The sequence below is a fragment of the Candida dubliniensis genome, chromosome 1, assembly GCF_000026945.1.
Source record: "Candida dubliniensis CD36 chromosome 1, complete sequence".
NCBI lineage: Eukaryota > Fungi > Ascomycota > Pichiomycetes > Serinales > Debaryomycetaceae > Candida > Candida dubliniensis.
In genome coordinates this window covers 614,084-633,576 of record NC_012860.1, presented here as the reverse complement: position 1 = coordinate 633,576, position 19,493 = coordinate 614,084, and the positions used below count along the sequence as shown (strand labels likewise).

Genomic DNA, 19,493 nt, shown 5'->3' with positions numbered 1-19,493 from the left:
TTAAACTTTTTTATCATTTAGTACAGCTTCCCATATCCCTTATTGACAAGTATTCTCTCTATCTCTGCCCAAAAATCCCTCACAATAACTTTATCCTTGAATCGTTTATCCCTATCCACTCTTATTTCTGACACGTTCCAATCTTTAATCTGTGGTGGGGCAATTTCTCCTTGGTACCCAAAATAGAATCCACGATACTTTTGAAACAAGACCTCTGGTTCAGGATGTATATATCTGCTAAATTGCCATGTCTGCCCCGTTGTAAATATAGCAATAACTCTATCCCAATACTCCATTTTGTTGAAGTTTTCAATATTGTCCACAACCATTATTTTCTGACCAGTGGATATCAATTTGTCTGAAGGATGGTTGACAATAACCAATCCTCCATTAGGTCTATTTCCTGGAACAGGTTCAGTAAATACACCATCCTCAAGAAACCCTTTAATATTCGATAATGATAGTAACGCAGTGGTAGCTGGCGAAACAAGAATAATTGGCTGCTTTTTAGGACCTCTGTTCCCATGGGTGTTTGTTCCAGGCATATGTTTGGTACGCTTTAGTTCATGCATGAATTTTTTGGCATCGGATACCAAGTACCCAAAGTCTATATTTTTGGTGCCTCTTAATGCTGCATTGTGGTCTACTGATTCCCTTTCAAACTTACTTATCCTTTCTAATTGCGGATCGTCCAATTTATGCTTCTTGCTAGTCACTTGCAGAGAGGAATCAGTTGATTTCACGCTTTTTGATGTCTTATCCTCTGCTTCCCTTTTGATGAACATACAACTATCACTGTTTCCGTGTAACCATGTCGATAATTCGGTTTTCACCAAAAAACTAAACACAGGGATATTCAAATTTTCACCAGCCACTTTATAATCTGTGATTGAATCCTTTTCATGCAAATAACAAAATACAACAGATCGCAAACTTTGTGCTTCAGTCAATTTTTCATCATTATAGAAATTGGTGACCATATCCAACGAATATTTATTTTTATCCGTCCCGAATTGCACCTCTGTAGCATCATTGATCAGATCAGTTTTCTCACCATTTTTGAAAAACTCTATTTTTTCCTCTTTGATTACAGCCTTACGAAAAGCCTTGAGTGGAGATGATGAACTCATACCTGTGTGTAAAAAAAATGGAAACAGCTTGAACTTTTCAAGAGTTATGAATTGGTTTTCGCTTTTTTTTTTTTTTTTTTGGTGGTTTTTTTTTTTCAGCACTGTAAAAAGGTAAAAATTAATGTGCCAGCGAAGGAGGAGAAAGAATGTGGGTGTGGTGGGAATAATGCGAGTGCGACTCTATCACCACCAGCTCCACTATTTCTTTAGTGTTTAGTAGATAACGTTTTTCCAATTCGTTAAGTTAATTCCACTTTTTTCCTATTTGCACCGAAACTACCTTTTATGACTAATGAGCAAGGCTTAACAGCAGTAACCCAAGAGGAGGTTATAAAATGGAGTAGGGAAGCTCAATCAACATTAGAGAAAACGCAGAAAATATGCACGGATGCCCAATCCCTGATGCAGAAGACAGCACAAGAATTGACTATTTTGATACCAGACAAACTACAAGCAATTGAATTCTTATTCAAATCCTATACAGAGCAATATGACAGTATTTTGAAGCAAATAGAAACCACCAAGAAATACTTGTATGCAAATATCGACAAAGTATTCAATGATATCAAAGATCTTTTGGATCCATCTTTAGCCAGATTGGACAAGATATTACTAGAATTAAAGAAAACACAAGTACCTTCGATTGTTGTTGAAGGAACTTCCGGAAACAAAACATTATTTGATTTTACATCTATTCAATCAATCAATCTACTCAAAAAGAATATTGGGATCTTTAAGTCAAATTGCGGTAAAATTAAGAATCTAATAGATGATGAAGTTAAAGAAAAATTAAATATTGAACAGGATCGTATGACTAGCAGATGGAACAAATTAGTTAAAATGTATGATTTGATTACCCCCTTACAAATGGAACTAAGAGCATTAACTCATGGTGCCTCAAATGAATCAAATTCATTTATGGGAACAATACTACGGGAAAACCAAGCCCTTGAAAATGAATTAGTGTCGATATTGGAAATGCAGACTAACCATTTTGATCAATGCATGAAAGCAGTGGAATTGGTTTCATCAGGGAACGGATGTGATATGAATCTTGATGTCTTGAAGAATGATGCTCAGGAATTACCAGAGGTATTTAAGGAATTAACTACAATTTATGACATTATACTCCGAAACGAGGAAAGATCTAAAAAGTTCTTGTCTACACATATGTTAAACATCGAAAACATATCAGACATTGTCAAAGAGGAGTTGACGGTATTTCGCAAATTCAAAACAGAAGAAATTCCAAAATATATATTTCTTATAGCGGAATGTGAAAATAAACTCAAGGAATGTTCAATGCCAGTAAAATCTAACCAATCACCAAGTGAAGTGTATGCCCACACCTTGCAAGAATTGACTGAGCATTATGTTAAGTTTATAAACATTTACAAGACCAAGTATCTCGCTGAATTACATCATCAACAATTTACGTATCCAAGAAAGTTTTTGCGGAAACTAACAGAGTTTTTGAATGAAGACATTTATAGAATTCAAATAGAGGAGAGTGAACGAAGACGTCAGTGGACATCTAGGTATGGTGACTTTATTCCCTCCGAGTTTAAACTTCCCGGAGAACACGAATTGCCGGTTATTGTGCAGATTATTACAGAAGGATTAGAATATATCCAGAAAGAAGATGGTCAGGAAGAAGAGCCTAACATAGGAAATGAGAAAGAGTTGATGGACATGATCAGAGGATCCAGAAATTAAGAAAGTTCAGATCCAAGTAAATGCTCTTGATAGCGATAGTTGAAACTATAGTAAGTACTCAAAAAGGGAATTTGTAGTATCACCATTGCTGAGTTTAATTAGTTTTTGTATGGCAGGTGTAGATGTGTGTACATAGTATAAGTCCACAAAAACCAAACAAAAAAAAAAAAAATTCAGCTCCAGAAATATACCATACATACATATCAACACTATTACAAAGAGACGGAGTTTAATGCCAGGAAATGTTCAAAATACAGGCTTATTGTTTAAAAAGTCAGACACGACTAGTGAATCGGATATACAAACTACTATGTCGAGGGGTAGTATGATGATGGCAGCGATCCATGATGAATACTCAGATCTAGAAGAAGAGGAAGAAGAGAATCAGAAACCTATAGATCAACCTCTTTATGGAGAAGAACTTAATAGTGATAGATCTGACAATTTCCAGAAGTATGGTATTGGGGCAAAATTATTAATGAAGATGGGGTATCAAAAAGGAAAAGGTCTAGGGGTAAATCAGGAAGGAATAATAAATCCCATTGAAACCAAGCTACGGCCTAAAGGATTAGGTGTCGGGGCAGTCAAAGAGAAAGTGCAAAGTAACTATTCAGATAGCGACGAGGACGAATTGGGTATAGATTTTAAAAACAAATCTGTAAAGGTGACAGCATCTTCTTTATCAGATAAATTGTATGATACAATCATGAAGTTTGAGAAACTAAACATAAATTTGCCTTCACATATTAGAATTTTTTTGGATCAGAGATTATCATTGCTGGATGAACTATTCATTCTGAAAGCAGAAGCTGTTCTTGCGAGTTTAAATGATATCTATGGAGAAGTAACTAAAATCATTGATCGAGAGAATATCGTGGAATATCTGATAGGAGAACTCGAGAAAGCAAACGAGTCAACTACAATAGAAAACTTGCAAAAGATAAAACAGATATTAAAGAACGCTTCAAGTAATGAGATAACAAGTGAAGAAGCATCAAAAGCGTTATTAACAAATTTCCCCCTGGAAGCCAGTGCAGCTTTGGCATACCTTTCATTGAAAAGAGACCAACTAGAACGGTTGACAGATGCTTCATTTTTTGATTTACTGTACCAAAAAGAGAAAGCGATTCCCACTTTGCATAGTATTAGAAACGAATTCCTGCAATTTGGCGCTGAATCCTCAACAGCACATTTAGATAAATACTTGTACAACAAGTATTCGAAAATTATCAAAAAAATACTATATTACGATTCAGTGGATGAAGAAGAAGAGGATAAACATAAAGATATACTGAATCATGAAGTCTTGTTATCTGTCCTATCATCGTGGGCGAGCAATCCAATATTTGTATTCCAAGAAAAGCGAATGACTCAACTTGCAACAAATATAATAGTTCCGTATTTGAGATCAGAGTTTAACATAATTGATAATGAGAACAGATCAATTTGCAATCTTCCTGAATACTTATTAGATTTTATAGCAATCTTTTGTAACGATGAATTGGGTATTTTTGAACAAGTCTTTTTGGAATATGTGGATAGATACCAAAACTTTCTTGATTTTGAAGTTCATGGTTCTTTGTGGGATTTTCTGACCCTGAAAAGACAAATGGAGCAAGCAATCAGCATTATCAACGAATTTAACAATAATTGGGCACCAACAGTTACCAAGTTTCTACCGAGAAAAGTCGAAACGTTTTACAACACTTTTTTCAGATCATTTACCAAATGGCTAGAAGTTCTCCTGTTTGATGGCGCAAATGACATCGCAAGAATTGATAATGCCTTTTTATTGTTCAAATATGTCGAGGGCAAAGATTTATTATTTTTACTACAATTTCGGATTTTCAATCCGTGGTTGCAAAGGTTGCTTCAAACATTCGTCAATGAACCACAAAGTGTTCCCAAATGGTATAGTTTCTGGTACTCATATTTTGCTAATAAGCTACAAGAATGCAATAATGTCACCTCAGAAACCATTAATTGGTATTTGAACAAAGCCTTGGATATGATTGAAGCAAAGTTCGATTCAGCTGTATGCGAATCTGTCCCTAAGTTGAATGGTAGTATGCTACCAGATTGTGAGGTATTAATAAGCAATTCTAGAAACGTAAAGGTAAATGTGAATGGGATACCATCTTATCAACTAAGCACTTCATTTAAAGATGTTGTTGCCCAGTTTTGTTTACAAAATAACATATTAATGAAACCTTTAAAAAATGAACTACTGTTACAAAAGGGGTTCCCCGTATATCAGTTTAATCAGAATGACTTACTGAACAAAAAAATTTATGGATATATTGACGATGATGTGTTATGGGTGGGAAAAGTTGACGACGAGGAATTCGTGCCAATCAATCTAGAAAATTTGACTAGTTGCATACAATAAGAGATTTTTTAGATAAAGAGAAAAACAATCTATTATAGATTTTTTGTTGTTTGGATTTTATAGATAACCAGCGAATGAGCGCTGAGGGGAAAAAAAAAAAAAAAATTGTAGGTAGAAAAATGTGAAAAATTCATACTGGTTTAAAACAAAACCCCATAGTTGTTGTTTCTCTTGAAGAAACTCTTTTAAATAACTTATTTCTTTTATCGACTCACTTAATTATTCTACGTATATATCTATATCCATTACACAATGTTGAGAACAGTATTAGGTACTTCCAAGCATAGCCGAGCATTCAGAAGAGCCATGGCCCTAGAGCTTCGTCCCTTGCGCTCATACTCAGTCGAGCAACCACCCCCACAGCCAATCACGGAAACAAAATTCGCTGCAGTCAAAGAATACATGAAAAGAGTGCAAACAGAGGATACACATGAATCCGAAAAGGTTTTAAAGCTTTTTAGAAAGATGGGAGCCATTTCTATTGTCGTGGTATTGGCATCTATTGGATATGCTGCGTATGACCAGTCATATAATGGTAACACACAAATTGTTGAAGAACAACAGGTCATCAAATTGCCTGACTTGACACAGGATATAAGATATCAAAAGAGAGGAGATGAAAAGTAGTTTTTTTGTTGTTTCTTTGTCTATTTATTCTTGATGATGAACATTATTAATTAAGGGATCTTTGTTAGTATGGTTTTATATATATGTTTTTTATGATAATTCTTTTTTTGGGGGATTATAAGAGATAATGAATTGTATGTGTATATAGTTTTAGTATGAAAAAAAAAAACAAATAATTATTCAATAATCCATTTTGAATTATGAATTCATATTATGATTAATTTGGTGACCAATGTATTGGTCCGTTTTATGGTTAACTATTGCATTTCTAGAATAGTCCCCAAGCCTGCACATAGTGTATCAGAATGACAGTAATTTGTCAAGTCTTCGCTTTAGGCTTAATAATCAAATTTACAATGATGATGATTACTGTGCGTCGCCCCCCGAATCCCGAAATATTCAATTTGGGACGAAAAATTTCTTCAAGAACAATTTTTTCTTTGTCTGCTAAACTTGCTATTGCTGAAAACTCAATTTATATTTAGAAAAAGACAAGTTTCAAGTCATTAGATTGTTGCATATTTATTCTTTAGACTTCTAGAAACGAACTTCATCATCTTATCAGTTTGAGTGTTTTACCCGTCCATTTACACTGGTCCCCAGGTTTTATTTTTATTTTTTTTTTGATTTACTTGTTTCTTTCCCCCGTTCATAAGCATTCTAGTTTCCAAAATCATGTATAGAGCAATTTCTAGATCATCATCAGGTCTTATTCGTCAAGCAACTACAAGAGTGACCAGACAGTTATCCACTACAAGAACCAGACCAAGCAATCACACCTCAAGATTACTACTTGGAGTCGTAGGTACTGGAGCTTTAGCTTTTGGCTACTTTTCACAACAATCAAGTTTAATCCAAAATGCATCCACTGCTGATAACATCGAAAAAGCTTTTCAAGAAGGTGATGCTGTTGCGAAAGAGGCACAAGAATCATTAGATTCAAGACAAGAAAAAGTGGTCACAGAAAATGAAGAGAAAACGAAAAAAGCCAAAGATACAAAATCTTCTGAGTCCAAGACAAGTGTTGATGACAAGAAAGCCAACTCGCAAAGTGATGGACAACCTGAAGGTGAAGGTGAAGGTAAACAAGAAGCTGCATTCAATCCAGATACTGGTGAAATCAATTGGGACTGTCCTTGTTTAGGAGGTATGGCCCATGGTCCTTGTGGCGAAGAATTCAAGGAAGCCTTTTCCTGTTTTGTATTTTCAGAAACCGAACCAAAAGGAATTGATTGTATCAAGAAATTTGAAAACATGAGATCTTGTTTCAAGAGATATCCTGAACATTATAAGGACGAATTGTATGATGATGGTGAAGAGGAAGCAAGCACTGAGGTTGTCGAACATGTTGTTCTTGAGACTACTGAACCTGCAATTGAACAAATTGAACAAGGAATCAACGAAGACAAGATTAAACCAAACACTAAATCTGATTAGAAGAAAATCATGTAACATGATTATGCATCACTCGTACATAAATGTAGCCTTTTTTTGTAAATAAATTATTTAAAATTAAGTCATTGTATTTATTATATTTAGTAATGAAAAAAAAAAAAAAAAAGAAGTAATGTAAACTACTTCTTCTATACTAATCAGTTTTATTTTGCCTATTATTTTGGCAATCCTTTTAGCAGGCACAACTAGACGACGAACTAGTAGCATTACTATCCATTCTATTATGTGTTTCTCTCAAATCAATCTTATCAAATTGTTGCAATCTTCTTTTGTTGTCACCTTTGTTGCCCATCAACAAGTCAACACCAATTCTTGCAACTCTCAAAAACAACTCTTCAACTAGTTCTAGACGCTTGGCACTTATCTCCATTAATGAATTGTCCCAATCATCAATATAATCTCCCAAATTGGCAAAAGTCGTATTAGTAGTGACAATATCTTTAATTTCGTTCAAATCAACACATCGATCATTTGATTTGTCCAGTTTATTGCCCACAATCACAATTCCAGGAAATTCCACATGACAATGCTCCATAAATCGGTTAAACCAATCTCTTATACTTAGCACTGACTCGTAATCGGTAACATCATAAACCAAAACACATACATCTGTGCCTCGATAAAATGCCTGTGATATACTATTAAATCTTTCTTGGCCGGCTGTATCCCAAATTTGCAAATTTACTTTTGTACTCGTATTCGGTAGCCTTGCAGTTGCAAAGTTTGATTTGGTATCCACAGATGATGTGGATGACGATAATTGCGATTGTTGTATTTGCTGCGGTAGAATAACCGATGTTGTCAAATAATCACCTCCGATAGTTGCCTTGTATGCATTGGTAAATACATGATGTACAAATTGAGATCTCAAACAAGTTTTACCCACACCCAGATCTCCCAACAATACAACTTTTAACGTCGGTGTAGGACCTATTTTTGGGTTGCTAGAACTACTGTTTTCCATTGATACTGGATTTAAGGATGGTTGTGTAATGCCATTGGTATTATTCTTATTATTATTAATTAAGCGGTGTTTTGACATTGAAAGGAATTTGACTATGCAAATTAGAAGGAGGAGGGGGGAAGGGTATTGTACTAAATGATAAAAAATGCCAGTTCCACCTAATTATATTGTCATTTATCCACAGTAAAGTGGGTTTTATAAGGCTGGACTGAGAATTCAATGAAGCTCTATAATAAATTTCAAATTTTGTCACTTGTGTGCTCAAATTTAAATAAATAAATCAAATACAAAATATTTCTTTTCTATTTTTCTTGTTTGTCGTGTAAACAGTAGTTGTGGATTTTTAACTATTATCTCCTATCATCAACAATGCTTTCAACCAATATATGTCGTGCAATCCACACCAAGTCCTTGTAGTTAATAATAACCAGTAAGGGCTTGTAAGAGCTAAACACAAAGGTGATAGCGTCTCTAGTACTACTGGCGTATAACATTCTTTTGAAGTTAAACTATCTCACTTTTGTTTATGCTGTCACAGATAGTGTTTGCTTGAGCTAACCCAAATGATTACTTATCAAAAGGATTGGAGTATTCTCTGTATTTTTATTTGACTTCATAGGTTTAAAGCTATTAACAGAGAGTATTCTCTTTCTAGCACATGCTAGAAGATATTAGTTTTGAATCATGAATATTCAACTACTGATTCATAACAACAAAAGTTGTTCTTGAAACTCCACAACATTAGCAAAAACTTTTCAAATTGTATACCACTAAACTACAGATTATTGTATTGACTACTTTTCTAGCTATTTTAAATATATAAAACCTGATACAGCACTAGGATCAATGGTGATTTGTAGATTGTAAACCATATTTGTTAGATTTTTGATATCGTCGTGTACTTTAGATAGATTGTTTGTCTTGTTCAAAGCATCGTTTAATCAAACAAAAGTAAATAAAAAAATGAGACTTTGCTGTTTTCTTTTTCTTTTTTTTTTTTTACTTTTGATCTTTTCTCCAACAAACAAAAGTAAAGCCCCACGTCATTTTATTTTGTTATATATACATATTTACCCTCGAAGAATGAAGATTTATTACATTGGTATTTTAAGATCAACTGGAGACAAGGCAGTAGAATTAACATCAGCCAGAGATTTATCTCAGTTTTCATTTTTCGAAAGAAATGGAGTATCTCAATTCATGACTTTTTTTGCAGAAACTGTATCTCAAAGAACTCAACCTGGACAAAGACAAAGTGTTGAAGAAGGTAACTATATTGGTCATACTTATACCAGATCAGAAGGAATTTCTGGTATCATTATAACGGACAAAGATTATCCTGTGAGACCAGCTTATTCTTTAATAAATAAAATCTTGGAAGAATATTTATCATTACATCCTAAATCTGATTGGGAAAATATTGATAAAACAAATGAAACTTTACAATATGGACAATTAGAAGCATATTTGAAAAAATATCAAGACCCTACTCAAGCTGACTCAATCATGAAAGTCCAACAGGAATTAGATGATACTAAGGTTGTATTACACAAAACTATTGAAGGGGTTTTACAAAGGGGTGAGAAGTTAGATTCTTTGGTTGATAAATCAGAAGCATTATCAAGTTCTTCAAGAATGTTTTATAAGCAAGCAAAGAAAACCAATTCTTGTTGCGTGATTATGTAATCATTGGTAGTGATGGATACATAGGTATATCTTTTTTAAATTAAAGGGTTCAGAGGCACAAATTAGGAACAGATGGTTTTATAAATTTTTTTGTCATTATGATAACTAGTAGGTTCAATTAATTACTACTATCAGGAAGTCAGAGAGGTCATTGCTTATTTATATAGAACAAGAATCCAAGTCAATTATAAGTCCCGTTTGATTAAATCTATTTATTTAATATTCGATATTAATAATAATAATTCTATATTTTATATTTACAGAAGATGAAGAAGATGTAATTAAACAAAAAAAACAAGAAAACTTCAATCAATTAAACCTCTATTATACATATTTCTATTTCAAAGCATATCAAACACATTGAATAGTAGTATTATAGTTTACCTAGTTTTCCCAGAAAGCAAAAAAAAAAAAAATACTGTTATCAAACAACTGGTAAATTATTCTTCACAACATCAAACGCCTTTAATAATTTACGTCTAGCACCCAATGCAGCAACACCTTTACTCTCCAATTGATCATTATCCAACTCTATCAACTCTTTCCAAGGTATATCCTTTAAACATTCGGTATACTTGTGTAATCTTAACAATTTCAACCATGCAGGGATGTTATTCAATAATTCAAGACTTGACACTTCAATTGGCATAGATGACGATGAACTACTTGTGGTTGTAGTATTACCATTTGCCCCGCTATTACCACCAGTGGTTGAATTTACTGATGTGGGATTTTGTTGCATACTAACCGCTGACGTTGGAGAATTTATTTTCTTCTTATGATTTCCTTTACTTTGATTAGAATTAACATTGCCATTGTTGTTATTATTATTATTATTATTATTATTGCTATGGGAGCTGGAATAATTTGCCTTGTGCATACTAGCAGGCACGCTTGACGAGTTCAATGATCGATTAATGGATTCTTCAAAATTTGAAACATTACGTACACTGCTATGCATTTGATGGTGTGGTGGAGAGATTTGCAGATGACTATGATTTTGATTATTCCAAGTTGATCCAGGTGTCGCTATATGAGGATGTTTTCTATTTGAATCCAATGCAACTCTTGAATTGATCGTGGCCAAAGCTCCAAGCTTCAAATCCATGTCATCTCTAGTAGATGTATTGTTTGGATTTGTTTGACCTAATGAAGAAGATAATGACGACATGTATTGATTGTAATTGCCACCAACATTATTTGAATTAGCTGCAGCTAACTGTAAAAAATTGGTCTTTTCATATAAATGAGATGTTGGAGATTTAGCTCTATCGACTAACAGATTTTGTTGTTGTTGTTGTTGTTGATACAAGTTTTGGTTATATGTTTGGTGTTGATATTGGCCATGTTTGTTATTATTGACAAATGGATCAGCTGATTTTGGTCGTTCTACTTTATCTATTAAATTGGCTAGTTGATTGGTTCTGAATGATGAATTACCATGTTTCGATTTAAAATTGTCATCTTGAATGTTTAATTTATCCATGTCACCGTAAAGTTGTTGGTCATATTGACTATAAGGTGACATAACAAATTGTGGTAGTAGTTGTTGCTGTTGCTGCTGCTGCTGCTGTTGTTGTTGTTGTTTCTGGGCTGATCCACCTTGCAAATGCAAATCTAACTTAGACTTAAAAGTCAATAATATATCGAGTGGCAAATTTGAACACAAATAATCAATCATTGTGAGATTATCTTGAGGATTTAAATTTTCAATCCAGTTACTGAATACAATCAAATCCAGATAAAAGTTTGATTGGTTTTGTTTTTGGTTCTGATTTTGATTTTGATTTTGTTGTTGTTGAGCAGTAAAACTCAGAAACGATTGTTGTGGTTGTTGGTCTTGACGATTGAAAATACTAGTAAAATCATTAACCGATTGTGGTCTATTGGATAACCCAGTGTTTGATAAAAATGGTGAATTGGTTCCAGTTTTACTTTTGGTACCAGAAATATTGTTGTTCAACAAACTATCCAATTGAGTATTAATTGAAGAGAATTTCTGGATTGGAGAAACTGGATTGTTATCACCAAGTAAAGAACTAGTAGATTTACCCAATAAATCAGAACCTAAATTAGAACTATATCTTGAAGCAGCTGGGGCAACCAACGTGGGTTTGACCGAATGAGCCGGTTTGGTGTTTGAATCAGTGGTAGTCAATAGTTGTGAATTCGTATGTGTATGTGATTGTAATTGAGCCTGCTGCTGTTGGTTAGGGGGAGCACTCTGAGTAATGTTTCTCATGGAACTAGTCAAGTCCAAATCCAAATTAGCTGTCAATGTTTCAAATTCATGTTGCAAATTGTACCCAACACTTTGTTGTCTATTGGCATGACCTTGAGGAACAGATATCAGCAAATCGTTCAACGATTGGTTGAAGGAGTTTTGGTCCAATGGCGGTGGAGACAATATAATTGGTCTTTGGGGGATTTCTGAAGTTGGTGGGGAATTGGCGATGTTTCCTTGAGATTGTTCCATTTTTACTAGATTGCGTTGTAATTTGAAAAAAAAAAAAAAGATCTTTGCTGTTTGGATTTTCTTTCAGTTTATAAGAAACATAAAATAACAAACCAGTTTATGTCGATGAACTAACAGAAAACTAAATATTTACAATTGGAAAGGTGTTGTTGAAAAAAAAACCAAAAAAATGAATCTGGGAGAAATGAGGGATGGAAGAAAGAGGGAAAAAAAAAATTCTGAAAATGAAGAAGAGAGAGAAGTTGGTTGGAGATGATGAGGTATGATGAAAGCTGTTAGATCCTAATGAAGATGCAAAAGAGTTTAAATACCAACAGAAAAAAAAAAAAAAAACCAAAAAAAGAATTGGTGGACACTTTTTGGTTGGTGCGAGTATTCGTCGTGTCCTCTGTCGGATTACACCTTGTGGCGAATTTAAGTGGTACTACTGGTGAGTCCACTATACACACATACCACCTGGATTCTGCCCCCTATTTTTGATTCTTGGGCTTCGTACTAATTATTTTGGTACAAACTTGAAATTTTCATCAGTTGAAAATAACCCACAATTATATGCAATTTATACACAGCTTCTAAGCAATGCAATTGTTCTTATTTAGTAAAAAACTTCTGTGTCTCTTTGCTACAAAGACAAATAGTTCCCATCTACAAGTTAACACCTATGTTCACAATAAAGACAAATCCGGAACCCTTTCAAGCATATGGAAACATATATATTAATTTGTATAATCCAGTTAGTATTATACTCTATAAGATAATTAACTATATGTTTATCGTGTGAATCCAATCCAAAACTAAAATGTGTACAACATAAAAACAGATAATAATGATAATAAATAATAATAATGCAACGGTGGTTAATGGCAAACTTCTGATGTGGTTTAACTTAATTACAAGCATGAATCAATGTATTATTTCTTTGCTCTATTCAACCAAAATAATTTGTTCTCTAGAATAATATCACAAGTATACTGTAATTGGGGTAATAAGTCACTAACATTATTAAACAAATTCTCAGCAAATAAATTAATAAAAAATATTTGTCCTTTATGTATATCGGGTTGTATTTCGAGTATCTCGTGTAATTCACAGGGAACATGATCGTAGGTTAAATCTTTTGTAAAGTCAAGATCGATATCTTTTTTGATCACTGATTTGAGCAATTCCACTTCGGCAAACTCTCTTGATAAAACCATTGCCCATTGTGCAGATACTCTCAACGGTCTCGTTACGTTAGAAATATCAGCACATTTAATTAACAACGCAGAAATCAATTTAACAGTGTTATCATGATTTAAAATTTCATTATGTGTCTTGAAAGATTTCAACCGATTAACATATTCATTGTGTTCACCCATGTCAGTGGCCAATATTGAAGAAATTATCAAACTTCTAATGGTTAATTCTGACTTTTCTTCAATTGTGCAAGTTAATAAATCTGGCCAACATATTCTTAACACTTTATTAATAAATAAGGAGGCATGATAAGACTCAAGAACAGACCTATCATTGTAAAGTAGTGCCGTTGGTGCACTGAATTTGATCATGAAGTCATTTGTTGTACCTGGGTGACCCACATCATGCCCCAAGGCAGCAACTAGTAAGCCTAATGTTTGTATTGGATTAAGGGAAGCTTCTTCCTCGGTGGAATTCCTTTGTGAGGAAATTAATACAGTATGCTCGTCGTGAGCTTCTTTGAAATCCAATTTTGGGTCCTCGACAAATTGTTTAAATTTAGGCAAACTACCCAATCTAATAAGAAAATGAAAACAAGCTTGTAGAACATCCACAGCGTGACGGAAATTATGGAACGGATTCCCATTCTTATAAGTATCTCTAACAATAAATATAAATGCCAATAATTCATTCAAAGGAATGTTATCAAATCCTTCAATTTGTTTGATAGCGTAATCTATCATCAAATAAACACAATAAACCAAATCATCATTTGATAAATTATGAGCAGGGAAACTCCAATGTCCCACAGCATAACATAACTGAGATAATCTTGTCGTGGATGCATCTTGCAACAAGTCAATGAAATTAATCTCGTCTATCATGAGTTGGTATAAATATATCAATTGCTTAGTGGCAATATCTGATCTTGTTGCATTACAATTAAGAATATACGTCATTGTTGGTATGATTCCTGCAATCTTGGAATGTTGATTCAATAGTCCACAATCATTATCATGTCGACAATATCTAAAATGAGTTGTTCCTGTCCAATTTCCAACTCGTGATATCCTATTTGTTAATAATTCTTTGGCATCACGTATCTCCTGATATAACTTTTCTTCATCTGAACTCTCACCTTGAATCGTCAATATGTTCAAGTGGGTGAAAAAGAACTGTATCAATAACAATTTATCACTGAATGGTAAATTATCTAGCTTGTTATTATTAGTGGATCGAGTTTTTTTTGTAGAACTATCATTGTTGGTAGGGAATATTATTACTATAGGAACATTTGAATCAGTTTCTGTGCTAGTTTTTTTGAACAAGTAACAGATTAAATGTTTAAAAGTGTCAAATTTATAGTATTTATCAGTGACTCGAGGAATCTCGAGGTCAACTAATGATAATACTTCTGCCATAGTGTCTATTCTGTTGGTCTATATTTAAAAGTATGGTAAACCAAAGAAAACAATTAGAAGTATTAATAAATAAGTATATTCTTGACTTGGAGTTTTTTTGTTTTCCCTTTTTATTAATAATTTTCTTTGATTACGAATGATTAAAGTTGAATAATAAGAATTGATAAAATAATAATTACTCTTTGGTTCTTTGGTTCGTTGTTTCTTTGGTTTCTTGTTTTCACTCTTTTTCTTAAAATCAGTCTTTGGTTTACACTCTTGGGGATAAGTATGTTATTTGTTTGTTTGTTTGTATTGTTTATGGTTTATTCCCTTTCAATTTCTTTCTCTTTTGATGGGGGGAAGTTGGGTTGAAATGGGCGGAAAAGAAGAAAAAAAAGAGGAAGAAGAAAAAGAAACGTTTTCTTTTAAAAATTTCTTTTTTTTTTTTTTCTGTCGATGTTGATGTAGTTGAAAGTTCTCAAAGTTTGTGTTAAATGTCAAGTATCTCAAATGTTTTAAGTTTGTTGAGTGTTGTGTAGATTGTTGAGATGAAAGAAGAGGAAAAGCAAGAAGGAAGAATGAAAACTTTTCAGCTTTTCTTTTTTTCTAAAGCTGGAATGTTGACAATCTATATCTTACCTCGAGGCGAAACGTTTTCTACGGATTTATTTGCCTTACATTTACTGTTCTGCTCTGTTCAAGGAATTAATTAGTTGATTAATGCAAAACTAAAATTATAAATAAAGACAAAGAAGAACATTCAATCCACAGTTTAAAGAATAGTAACTTTTTAGTTGGTGTTGTTGTTCTTTGTCTGATAAAATTTTCCATATAGTATTTTATATCTATCTTTAATACAATAAATTATGATTAAAAGCGTGATCATGCTTTTATTGTTCTCAAAAAAAACCAGTAACAAAAAGGATCTCGGCCTGAAGATTTATTATATGACACAAGAACCACAACAACGATTAATTAATTCATAATTTCATACTCCATGGGAAAGGAAACGAGTTAAACCTTAATAATAACAATAACAACAATTGAACCATTGATTAAAGTTTATAGAACTCTTTTGAATTGATTATGGTTTTCAACTGGGCCAACATTCCCAAAGTGTACTTGTTTATGTAGCAAGAAGAATAATTGTAATCAAATGGTCTGATAAATATGTAGGTAATTTGATTACTGCATAAATTATGGTGATATCTTGCTATTGATTTCGTGTATTTTGTCTTATTATTTTTATTTTATTTTGTTTGGAGAGAAAAACGTCGAGGAAAAAAAAAAAGACAAAGCATGAAACAATAAACAATACAATTAATATGTGTCAATTCAGAGCGTTGTTGTTAATATCTACTCTTCTTCTTCTTCTTCTTTCAGTTAAACCATTGTTAAGAGTTATATTGTTTTTTTTTTTTTTTTTTTTTTGTATTTGAAACTGATATCAAATTTGAAGTTTAAATTAATCTACCAAGTCTTATAGTCAATATATATTGGCTCAATTGTTGTTACAGCTAGCCATAGACTCTTTGTTTTTTTTTTTGCGTTCTATATTTGTGAAAGACTATGAATATAAATCAACACGCTATTTCAAATGTGCATATATAGTAAATAAAGTAGATAGTATTAGACTTCTTTATAATTAATTTTGCTATGTATCATATCTCTTTGTTTTAGTATTAACTTTCCTTGAACTTATTAACTCTAATCATTTAGCCTTGAACTTTATATATTCAAGTATATAAAACACAACTGAAATAGATCAATTATAACTGCATGCTTGTTAGTACCAACTTTGTCTGTTTAACCGCATTTCACTCAACATCATTAATTGAACAGATATTTCTAAAGTGGTTTCTTTAATGTTTGGCCATTTGTGTGTGATATCCTTATATAGATTTCAATTCTCGTGCACTTTTATTGCCGACTATTAGTTTAATCTGTACCAAGTCTTTTGTGACTATTTCAAGTGCTACAAGGCATTAAAATTCTGTGTGATTTATTTCCCGATTAGTATAGCACACTTTCAAGTCTTGCTTTGTCAGAGATATTAGCATTAACTCCGTTGTGTTCGGTCAACAAATAATGAAATACACTTCATACACCTTGTAATGATGATAAACCTTCCTTTGATAAAACAAAAGAAAAATTTTATATAGTACCATCATTTTTTTAACGCATACTTTGATGTATTCACTGTGAGTCAATGAATTATTGGTTTATCCGAACTTCAAACTCGATAATCTTTCTCTAATTGCGTTATTGTTCTTAATTTTAGACTTCTATTTTATTCAGCTATTTTTATATTCTGGATAACACAAAAAGTTCCAATTGTGCATCTTTTGAAGTAGTGTCAAAGCAGGAGGACGAATTGTACTATTTTTGTGTTATACACTTGCAAATGATTTCTCGACGCCATATCACAATTGGAAAAAAAAAAAATGACTAAGTAGTCATTTTTACCTCGTGACTGTTGTCTTTGGTACAACTGTTATACTTTAGCACAAGCACACGCTACATGTCTTGACTCAGAGTCAACGATCAGTATTCAATTCTTGCAAATGCTTGACCTAATTTGTAGTTACTCTATATTCAAAGTTGAAATAAATAATTTAGAAAGGGATATACACTTCCAAGAGCAAACTACACATATCCTAAATGGAAACCTGAATCGGTATTTATTTGTTTTTGTAGCCATAATAAATACTTACAATCAAAACCAATAATCCCAACACGACATTGACCTCAACTATAATTCTATTTCTTTTAATTATAGAATATTTCTTCATCTTATTATTAACATCGGTTAAAATTGTTATGGTTTCCATCATTTGATTAGTAGTATTTGACTTTTGTTGACTTATTTTATCCCTAAATAAATTTGCTTTAGTTTCCAAAGTTTCCAATTCCTTAGAAACTAAATTCAATCTAGCTATATTATCATCAATTTTGTCCTTATAACTTTCCCTTACTTTGTTTCTGTTAGCACCCAATGATCGTCCCAAACTATCAATACTGTTATGTAATTCCTCTAGATATCGTTTCAAATGATTCAACTCAGTTAATGAGTCAAAATGATCATTTTTATGTGGAATTAAGATTTTCTTGGATTTAAGTAAAGTTGTATCATATAAATTAGACATTGCCTTATTCAACTCACTTAAGGAAGTATCTTTCCTATTTTTCATATCATGGGTATTTTCATTATGATCAAGGATATTGTCAATGTTTAATAGATAATTCACCAATTCCTTATCTTGAACTAATTGATTCGCATCATACTTGAATTTAAACCCTCCCTTGTTTAAAATGTCATCCATTATTTCGTCATTCAAATTATGATTTTTCTCTAATGGTGGGGTTGGAGAAAAATCAGTCAAATCATCTCGTGGCTCAAGTGAATCTTCTTTCCAATTGAATTTCCTTTCTGATTTAGGTGTGCTTACTTTTGAAAATGATTGTTGAGTTGGAGAAATCAACAGAGTTTCTTTATGCATGTTAGACAAATCAACTCGACTACCTGGTGATGTGATTCTACCAGAATTGTAAAACTGGTCGACCAATCTATTTTTTTGATCTATCGTGGGATTGCCATTGGTAATGGGTGACGTTTGCGCTGTTGTGGTTGGTGTTGATGGAGGAATAGGACTATTGAACCTATTGGATTTGATGAATTTTGGACTTGTCAACAAATCATTAATAGGGTTACTGTTTCCTGAAGAAGAATACCTTCGATTACCCCGTAAATAAGCATTCAAGTTGGTTGCTGAAGAATTTGCCAATAGCGATCTCTGTAAATTATGGGATTGTGTAAGTTGTACTTGTAATTGAGGTGGGACTTGTTGCAGGTGTAAATTAAATTGTTTTCTAGGTAATTTATTATTATTATTCTCCAAAGATGAGTAAACTGTCGGAAGCCCATTGTAATTATACATCGTATCAGGGGGAGTACTGGTGCCAGATAGAAAATGACCGTTATTCTTCTTATTATTATTGTTCACTTCCAAACATAGACTATCGGTGGAATCTGATTTTGGTTGATTACACTGAGAAATATCATCATATAACTTTCGGTTCAGTAGTATATTTTTCGATGAATCGACAGTGTTATTATTATTATTATTATTACTATATTGTGTAACCATTTCGTCTTGTTCTGTGTTGCTATTGTTACCATAATCCTCTTCATAGTCCAATTGTCGTCGAAGAAAATTGTCTCCACTCAATGATGATAATACATGCATGTGTTTTTCACGATCAAGTAAAGAATTTTTATTGTCAAGTTCATATTGCTGTCGAAGGGAAAAGCTTGTTTCTGGTTTTTTATTGTGTTCAAATTCGTCATAGGTCGTCAACTCCTCCTCTCCTTCTTCCTCCTCAAGTGAAATTTTTCTTAATTTTTCATGTTGCAGTGACAACAGTGGTAAATGTGGCAGAAACATGGATCTGGATTTTTAGTTCTTCGAAA

General features: G+C 32.8%; 10 protein-coding genes across 10 annotated transcripts; 5 read left to right on the top strand and 5 right to left on the bottom strand. All coding sequences in view use genetic code 12, as the record gives it.

Moving 5' to 3' along the window:
- Positions 1–17: 17 nt before the first annotated feature.
- CD36_02720 (RNA polymerase II elongation accessory factor, CDC73 family, putative) lies at positions 18–1,130 on the bottom strand (the record flags this gene model as incomplete). Its single annotated transcript, XM_002416899.1, has 1 exon — positions 18–1,130. The coding sequence occupies one exon, from the start codon at positions 1,128–1,130 to the stop codon at positions 18–20; it is 1,113 nt and encodes a 370-aa protein (XP_002416944.1).
- A 285-nt stretch (positions 1,131–1,415) lies between these two features.
- On the top strand, positions 1,416–2,846 carry CD36_02710 (conserved hypothetical protein; the record flags this gene model as incomplete). Its single annotated transcript, XM_002416898.1, has 1 exon — positions 1,416–2,846. One exon carries the CDS (start codon positions 1,416–1,418, stop codon positions 2,844–2,846), a length of 1,431 nt encoding a protein of 476 aa, XP_002416943.1.
- A 232-nt stretch (positions 2,847–3,078) lies between these two features.
- Positions 3,079–5,235, top strand: CD36_02700 (spliceosome (dis)assembly complex subunit, putative; the record flags this gene model as incomplete). The annotated part of the gene is made up of 1 exon (XM_002416897.1): positions 3,079–5,235. The coding sequence occupies one exon, from the start codon at positions 3,079–3,081 to the stop codon at positions 5,233–5,235; it is 2,157 nt and encodes a 718-aa protein (XP_002416942.1).
- Positions 5,236–5,487: 252 nt separating this feature from the next.
- Positions 5,488–5,862, top strand: CD36_02690 (conserved hypothetical protein; the record flags this gene model as incomplete). Its single annotated transcript, XM_002416896.1, has 1 exon — positions 5,488–5,862. The coding sequence occupies one exon, from the start codon at positions 5,488–5,490 to the stop codon at positions 5,860–5,862; it is 375 nt and encodes a 124-aa protein (XP_002416941.1).
- A 675-nt stretch (positions 5,863–6,537) lies between these two features.
- Positions 6,538–7,299, top strand: CD36_02680 (mitochondrial protein, involved in the import and assembly of intermembrane space proteins, putative; the record flags this gene model as incomplete). Its single annotated transcript, XM_002416895.1, has 1 exon — positions 6,538–7,299. One exon carries the CDS (start codon positions 6,538–6,540, stop codon positions 7,297–7,299), a length of 762 nt encoding a protein of 253 aa, XP_002416940.1.
- A 190-nt stretch (positions 7,300–7,489) lies between these two features.
- Positions 7,490–8,359, bottom strand: CD36_02670 (Rab-family GTP-binding protein, putative; the record flags this gene model as incomplete). The annotated part of the gene is made up of 1 exon (XM_002416894.1): positions 7,490–8,359. One exon carries the CDS (start codon positions 8,357–8,359, stop codon positions 7,490–7,492), a length of 870 nt encoding a protein of 289 aa, XP_002416939.1.
- Positions 8,360–9,364: 1,005 nt separating this feature from the next.
- CD36_02660 (synaptobrevin homologue, putative) lies at positions 9,365–9,967 on the top strand (the record flags this gene model as incomplete). The annotated part of the gene is made up of 1 exon (XM_002416893.1): positions 9,365–9,967. The coding sequence occupies one exon, from the start codon at positions 9,365–9,367 to the stop codon at positions 9,965–9,967; it is 603 nt and encodes a 200-aa protein (XP_002416938.1).
- A 424-nt stretch (positions 9,968–10,391) lies between these two features.
- CD36_02650 (conserved hypothetical protein) lies at positions 10,392–12,443 on the bottom strand (the record flags this gene model as incomplete). Its single annotated transcript, XM_002416892.1, has 1 exon — positions 10,392–12,443. One exon carries the CDS (start codon positions 12,441–12,443, stop codon positions 10,392–10,394), a length of 2,052 nt encoding a protein of 683 aa, XP_002416937.1.
- A 911-nt stretch (positions 12,444–13,354) lies between these two features.
- Positions 13,355–15,040, bottom strand: CD36_02640 (3',5'-cyclic-nucleotide phosphodiesterase 2, putative; the record flags this gene model as incomplete). The annotated part of the gene is made up of 1 exon (XM_002416891.1): positions 13,355–15,040. The coding sequence occupies one exon, from the start codon at positions 15,038–15,040 to the stop codon at positions 13,355–13,357; it is 1,686 nt and encodes a 561-aa protein (XP_002416936.1).
- A 2,663-nt stretch (positions 15,041–17,703) lies between these two features.
- CD36_02630 (conserved hypothetical protein) lies at positions 17,704–19,467 on the bottom strand (the record flags this gene model as incomplete). The annotated part of the gene is made up of 1 exon (XM_002416890.1): positions 17,704–19,467. One exon carries the CDS (start codon positions 19,465–19,467, stop codon positions 17,704–17,706), a length of 1,764 nt encoding a protein of 587 aa, XP_002416935.1.
- Between the last annotated feature and the right edge of the window lie 26 nt (positions 19,468–19,493).